Source organism: Cynocephalus volans, chromosome X (genome assembly GCF_027409185.1).
Source record: "Cynocephalus volans isolate mCynVol1 chromosome X, mCynVol1.pri, whole genome shotgun sequence".
In the NCBI taxonomy this organism is placed as follows: Eukaryota; Metazoa; Chordata; class Mammalia; order Dermoptera; family Cynocephalidae; genus Cynocephalus; species Cynocephalus volans.
The window spans coordinates 148,161,620-148,169,188 of record NC_084478.1 but is presented as its reverse complement, the minus strand read 5'-3'; the positions used below and the strand labels follow the sequence as shown (position 1 = coordinate 148,169,188).

The 7,569-nt window shown below is 50.3% G+C and overlaps 1 protein-coding gene across 1 annotated transcript; it reads right to left on the bottom strand.

Moving 5' to 3' along the window:
- Positions 1–5,724: 5,724 nt before the first annotated feature.
- LOC134367475 (emerin-like) lies at positions 5,725–7,569 on the bottom strand. Its single transcript, XM_063084227.1, has 6 exons — positions 7,491–7,569; positions 7,228–7,332; positions 6,973–7,053; positions 6,650–6,783; positions 6,117–6,166; positions 5,725–6,034 (listed from the first exon to the last, which is right to left on the bottom strand). Exons 1-6 carry the CDS (start codon positions 7,567–7,569, stop codon positions 5,725–5,727), a joined length of 759 nt encoding a protein of 252 aa, XP_062940297.1.

Below are 7,569 nucleotides of genomic sequence, written 5' to 3'. Positions count from 1 at the left end.
AAGCCTATTCACTGGGGAAGGGACAGCCTCTTCAGCAAATGCTGCTGGGATAACTGGATATCCATATGCAGGAGAATGAAACTAGATCCATACCTCTCACCGTATACTAAAATCAACTCAAAATGGATTAAGGATTTAAATATACACCCTGAAACAATAAAACTTCTTAAAGAAAACATAGGAGAAACACTTCAGGAAATAGGACTGGACACAGACTTCATGAATACGACCCCAAAAGCACGGGCAACCAAAGGAAAAATAAACAAATGGGATTATATCAAACTAAAAAGCTTCTGTACAGCAAAAGAAACAACTAACAGAGTTAAAAGACAACCAACAGAGTGGGAGAAAATATTTGCAAAATATACATCTGACAAAGGATTAATATCCAGAATACATAAGGAAGTCAAACAACTTTACAAGAAAAAAACAAGCAACCCAATTAAAAAATGGGCAAAAGAGCTAAGCAGGCATTTCTCTAAGGAAGATATACAAATGCCCAACAGACATATGAAAAAATGCTCAACATCACTCAGCGTCCAGGAAATGCAAATCACAACCACACTGAGATACCATCTAACCCCAGTTAGGATGGCTAAAATCCAAAAGACTCTGAACGATAAATGCTGGCAAGGTTGCGGAGAAAAGGGAACTCTCAAACATTGTTGGTGGGACTGCAAAAAGGTGCAGCCTCTATGGAAAATGGTATGGAGGTTCCTCAAACAATTGCAGATAGATGTACCATACGACCCAGCTATCCCACTGTTGGGAATATACCCAGAGGAATGGAAATCATCAAGTCGAAGGTATACCTGTTCCCCAATGTTCATCGCAGCACTCTTTACAATAGCCAAGAGTTGGAACCAGCCCAAATGTCCATCATCAGATGAGTGGATACGGAAAATGTGGTACATCTACACAATGGAATACTACTCAGCTATAAAAACGAATGAAATACTGCTATTTGCAACAACATGGATGGACCTTGAGAGAATTATATTAAGTGAAACAAGTCAGGCACAGAAAGAGAAATACCACATGTTCTCACTTATTGGTGGGAGCTAAAAATTAATATATAATTCACACACACACACACACACACACACACACACACAAAAAAAAAAAAAAAAACCGGGGGGTGGGCAGAAGAAGATATAACAACCACAATTACTTGAAGTTGATACGACAAGCAAACAGAAAGGACATTGTTGGGGGGGGGAGGGGGGAGGGAGAAGGGAGGGAGGTTTTGGTGATGGGCAACAATAATCAGCCACAATGTATATCGACATAATAAAATTTTTTAAAATAAATAAATAAATAAATAAATAATAAAAGAAATTGTAGATATCAGTAGTGTTAACTACCTAGTACATACGAGGGGTTTCAAAAAGTTCATGGAAAGATTCATATTATCTTTTAATTCTATTTGGCCATGAACGTTCTAAGTGGGTTTGTACTTGCAATTGCTGACTTATATTCAATATCCAAATATCTAAATTTGAAGGGTTTTATTATTCTGAAAATATGTAAAAATAAAATACTGTATGTGAAATTGAAAAAAAAAATAGTTGGTTATCGCCATCTAAGTGTATTCGTGTATCTCTATGCATCTATCTATCTGTTTATGTATATCCCGCTATCACCTGTTTATCATCTCTATGATAAGACTCTATGCAGACCCTTGATGGAAGATCTTCGGGCCATGGCCCAAAGTGTTTAGTGAGAGGAACATGTACTGTTTTGATTTAACACACTTCCCTTCTGGGGGACGGAGTCCAGGGTGTGGTGGAGTGAGAGTCCCCCCTTCCATACTTCCTTGCCCTCCCGACGCTGGCCGGGGATGCCCCACGCCACCAGCCCTGCCAGAGAACCTCACAGGGAGTGGGAGGGGAGGCCAGCCCACAGGCCCCGGGAAGCCCCACGCCAGGGCAAGCAAGTGGGAAGGCTCAGTGAGGAGCCGAGCTGGGCGAGGAGGACAGGCTCGGCTGAGCCGGGCCGGAGCTGCCACGACCTGAGAAAATGGAGGCAGCCCTGGGGCGGTGAGTGGCCGGGTGATGCAGGCAGAAGCCGGGTGGGCGTCAGCCCCCTGAGCAGGGCCGGGTCGGGGGTCACTCACAGGGCTGTGCCAGGTTGGGTGCTCACTCTCTGCCTCTGGTTTGTCACCTTCCCCGTTCTCGGTTCCCGCCTCCTCGGGCTGCTCGCTCGGTCCCGCGGCGCGGCTCAGGCACTCCCAGGAATCTTCTTTTATGCCGGCCTGAAACCTCAAATCATGAATAGGGCAGCTGGCCGCCGTCAGCGTGGCCCCGGCCTCCGGGATCCTGTCTGCATCCACAGCAGCTCTGGCGCCATGTTCCCTGTTTAGAGACTCGCTTTTTCAGCTAAGAAACAGTTCTTTTCCTGCTCCATACTTCAAAGCTGTTGCCTGTAAATGAGGCAGCCTCTCCTGCCGAGGGCAAAGTGGCGGTCAGCCCCCACGACCAGCCACCAGCAGCGGTCCTCCCTTAAGAGATGGCAAGAGGAAGGTCCACAAGTTTCCCAGCTGCCTAAGGCCCAGTGGCCACCTTTTCCACCTCAGCTACTCGGCGCCAGCTGCCGCAGCCTGAGATTTACTTTTTAAAGGATCTCTTTGGCTGCTTTTGAGAGAAAGGACAGAGGCAATAAGAGGCCATAGGAGGATCAGGTGGGTGGCCAATGCAGCCTGTTGTTTAGGCTAGAGATGGTGGCAGCTTGGACTTGGGGTGTGACCACAGAGATGAAGAGAAGTGGGAGGATTGGGAGGATCAGTTGAAGGTGAATGGACAGACCTTGGTGACAGAGTAGATGTAGGAACTGAGGAAGAGAAGGAGGTGTGAGGAATTAGTCCCAGGCTCCGAGCTTAGACCACCATGGGAATGGGGTGCAATTTAGGAGGAGGGAGAGATCATAGGGCCTGGAGGGAGGGGCACATCTAAACTGAGGAGTCTTGCTGGGACCTAGTTAGGTGCCTCAAGACAAAAGTGCCCCAATGACCCCTTCCAGGAGCAGTGAAGACGTGGTGGGCCTGGTGGAGCGAACCCTCTGCCTGAGAGGGGCGGCCCAGGCTGTTCATGAGAAAAGTTCTGTGTGTGGAGTTGGTGCTGTGGAGAGGCCAAGGAACCGCGGTGTCACTAAGGCTTCTGTGCCTGCGCGTTGGGCTCCGTTGCTGGGAGCCAGGAGAAATGCTCTCTGGGCAGGATACATGTTTTTATCCCACAAGTAATAACATGAGAAATTACACGTAAAAGAGTCCAAGCTGTCGAGATGTATATGGAGTAAAATGTGGACTCTGCCACCTCTGATTCAATAGCTTGGTCCTCGGTGACACCCCCCAAAGCCTGTTGTGACCTTTGTCCAAGATAAAACTCACATCACATAAAACCCTGGCTCTTAAAGTATGTAATCCGGTGGTTTTTCATACATTCCCTAAGTGGATCTTATGCTCCCTGAGGTTTGCTGCTGACTAGCCCAAGGCAAGTTCACCCTCAGGGCAAATGAGAGTCTCTGAAAGTGCAGCAAACTCTTGAGAGGTGGTTCGGTGCAGTGTGACTTGACACTGACATCACTGACAGTGGGTCGCACTGGGAAGAGAAATGTCCTTTGTGGGCCTGCAAGAGGGCACACTTTTATATTTTACTCCATATAAATCCTGACAGCTTGAACTTTTTGCATATAAGAATTCATGTTATTACTTTTGCGACAAAAACATAGAGAATACAAAAGAAATCACTGTGATAATTGAAGGCATCGTTGAGAAATAGGGAAGTGAACATGTTTCAGTCCTGGCTATGCAGCCCCATCACTGTGGGATATAGGGCAAGTCCATTTCCTTTTTGGCGTCAGTTTCCCTATCTTTACTATGAAGAAAAATTTCCACTGCCTTTCTGCTCTGAAGGGCAGGACTCTGTGAGCCTAAGGATGTCATCATGTGTCCCAAGTGTCCCATGTGCCTTTTCTGTCCCTAATGCATCTTCATCCCCTCCACACTCCCAGGAGTTCAAATGGTCCCTGTGAAGCGGATGGAGTAGGGAGAGCAGGGAAAGACTGTGTAGATGACTTTAGCAGTGAGTTTATGAGTTTATTTATTTATTGTATAAAGTTAAGGTGCACAAAATGATGTTTTGATATACATACCCATAGTAAAGGGGCGCAAGCACCAAGCTTGTCACTAGAAGGGGATGTGAGGACAAAAGGGCCTTCTAAGAAAGTGAGATAAAGGATGGAAGGTGGGATAAGTGCATGAATTGGCCTTGTAGGGGCAGAGGCAGTTCATCCATTGCCAGCGGGCCAGAGCAGAGAATAGGGACACAGGCACAGACAGTGAGTAGGTTTGATGGTGGGAGGATGACGTGATTCTCAGCCAGTTGCACGTGTTTTCTCAGTGAACTATGGGGCAAGGTCATCACCAGGGATGTTGGAAGTTTGAGGAGAGAAGAAGGGGTGAAAGAGTACTTCTGGAGAGAGGGACGAGGAGTATAATACCAGGGAATTGGCCACCAAATTTCAGCAGGCCCGCGCTAGGGAGAGATGGCCCCCGACAACATTCAGCTCTTCAAGCACAGCTGGGAAGCAGGCTAGTCCTGTGGAGTTCAGAGAGGCAGGGGGCTGTAGACACACAAGGGCACTGGAGGGAGAGAGAGGCAAAGGAACTAAAGGGGTTGTTAAGGGAGTGTTTATAGGGCTGGATGGTGCATCTAACTGGATAAACAAGAAGGGCATGGCGTGTGTATGGGTGAGCAGGTGCACGCCTGTGGATGGTCAATGGATTCATGGACACTTTGGGGAACTTCAGAGTGTTTGAAGCTTTTTCTCCTGTGTCATTAAATAAGCAGCAATTCCAGGAGCTCAGGAGTGCTCCACCAGCTATGTGCCCTTGGATGCTGAGGTTGGCTTTGGCTTTTCCTGGTTAAAACACCAGACTACCTGTATGCTGCATTTCCAACTGGGTTCTCTCCACACACTTTGTTGAATTATAGTAATTTTTGTAAGTAGGCATCCCTCAGTATCTGGGGGGATTGGTTCCAGGACACCTCCCACCCCCACCCCACCCCACCCCCATACCCAAATCCACTGATGCTCAAGTCCCTTATATAAATGGCATAGTATTTGCATGTAACCTATGCACATTGTAAATGCTTTGGGGAATGAGTTAAGGAATAAAACCTACAAACAAAACACAAACATATCTATGGGTAGCATTTGATCCCCAACCCAAGACCAAAACAGAAATGCAAAGCCAGATAGTGATCCTTGAGATCCAAGACCAGAGGCCCCATGCCATGGGAGCCCAACCCCTCCCCCAGCACGAAGAGCCAATACATTACAAATAAATGGTCTTTTTATTGTGTGTCCATGAAAACAAAGTCAGGGTGGCCTTTGGCCAACAAGGTGTCAATGAACAAGAGGCATGCATGACAACAACCGTATTCTCCTCGGGAATGAGTTCTTTCCTTCCCAGGCCTTAAGGGTCACACGCAACCAGGGCCAGGAGGCTCCAGAGGAAGGCAAGCCCAGGACCACCATACACTGGAGGGCCTGAGTCTGCTGCCTCCCTGGCAGGACAAGGCAGGGAGAACAGACACTGCCTCGGGTTAGGCCCAGCCTCCCAAAGCTAGAACACACGAAAAACCCCCACCCCACCCCCATCAAACACTGCTGAAGAAGTCAGCCAGGACTTCTGAGAAGAGCTGGCTCTGAAGCCAAAAACCCTCAGGGCTCCATCCAGAAGGGGTTGCCCTCTTGAAGCTCCCAGTAGTAGTAAACAAAGAGTAGGATGGCATTTAAGAGCAGGAAAAGCAGCAGCTGGCCCCAGAGCGGGACCCTAAGGGCCTGCTTTCCTGGCTGGATGGTGTATCGGGTGAGACATGAAGGGCAGGAACATGAAGATGAGGATAAAGAGGAGGAGGATGAGGATGTAGGATAATAGGACAGGTCCTGGGAGCTTTTGGAGATGCTGGAAATGTAGCTGTAGTGTGCGACGCTCTGGTAGGCACTGTCCAAGCCGTACACGGGGTGTTCCCTGAGGCAAAAGATGGGAGCAAGTGGCCCAGTAGAGCCTCGGCCCAGAACCAGCCCCGTCCCTGGGCCTCTCCACTACCCACCTATCCTTGCTGTCCTCTTCGGAAGAAGATAAAAGACTGTCATCTTGAATCTGCAGAAGGAAGTCAGGGTGACAGAACTGGTTGGTGGGATCACCATGGCCCTATCATATCCCTCAGTCCGAACTTCCTTGGCCAGCCCACTCAGACTATTACTTAAAGGCCAGGGACCTGCCCCTTCCAGAACCTCCTGGGTTGCCGGCCTTTTGACTGTGGGGCCTTGCCACTCGCTCAGTGACTGTCCTGGCTGCCTGTGCCCCAGCACCCTCCTTTCTACCCTAAGGATTCTCAGAAAGAGCATGAGCCTAGATCTCAGACCAGGGTCCAGGCCATGTGCCGTCCCATGCACTCTAGTCAAATAGTTCTCACGGCTCCCTAAAGTAGGGCCCTGACCAAACAGGTGTCTGCTGACCCTAGCTCTCCCTGGAGAATGAAGGGTGCACCCAGTGTCCCCCCTCCTGCACTGTATTTGCCCAAACCCAGCTATGGTCCCCTCAGGTCGGATCAAAGTACAGGATGCCTGACAGCCAGCTCGCCTGGTGGTTGAAGGTGTCAGCATTTGAGAGCAAAGTCACCGGCTGGTGGAAGTCCTTGGATGTACCCACAGAATCGGCCTCCCTGGAAGTCCTGGCGGTCAGGTAACTCTCCTCATAGTTCTCGTCATTACAGCCTTAGGAAGGTGGCCATGGTTAGCAGAGGAAGCATCGGTGTCCCCTGCCTGGCCCATTGGACCTAATCTGAATCCAATTTCGGGCTGCTGAGAGGTGGTGGGTGTTGGGGCCTCAGGTTCTCTCTGAGACCGGAGTCCCCGACGGAGTGGGCTGCAGGTATCAGGGTGCCCACCCCATCCCTTCCTTACCCTTGCTCTGGTCAAGTGAGGTATCCTCTTTCTTGGGCAAATTGTACATATCCGAAGAGCCCTCGAGTTCTGAATCCAAGTCTGAATGGGGGAGGGGGAACAGTCCATGTGCCCCCCCCCAGGCTTTCTTCCCTTCTCTCCAGTGCCCCAGTCGGCCAACGCCCTTGCCACACACTCCCGACCCATCCTCCCCATCGCCCATGCCCCGTTCCCATCCCATGGGCGGCCAGGCGGGCCTCTGGGGCTGGGTCTCACCGGAGAACCGATAGGAGGAGGCAGACGAGTTAGAGGGCGAAAGCCTCCTCCGCCTCTGGGTCATGTACTTGAAGATTTCCTCTTTCAAGAGATTGTCAGTGGAGCCTGGCCAGACACGGGGCACAAGGCGGTCAGGGGTATGGGCCGGAAACCTGGGGGAGAGCGCAGTGGGGACACGGGGAACGAGTGCGGGGGAAGGAGCGGGACGAAACGCGGGGAGCAGGGCCCGGGAGGTGACCCGCCTGCCGCCGGCCGCCGCATACCCAAGACGTTCCTGGGCGGGATGTATTGGCACGGCAGGGCGGCCTGCTCCGGGTCCGACACAACCGCAGAGTCGTCCAT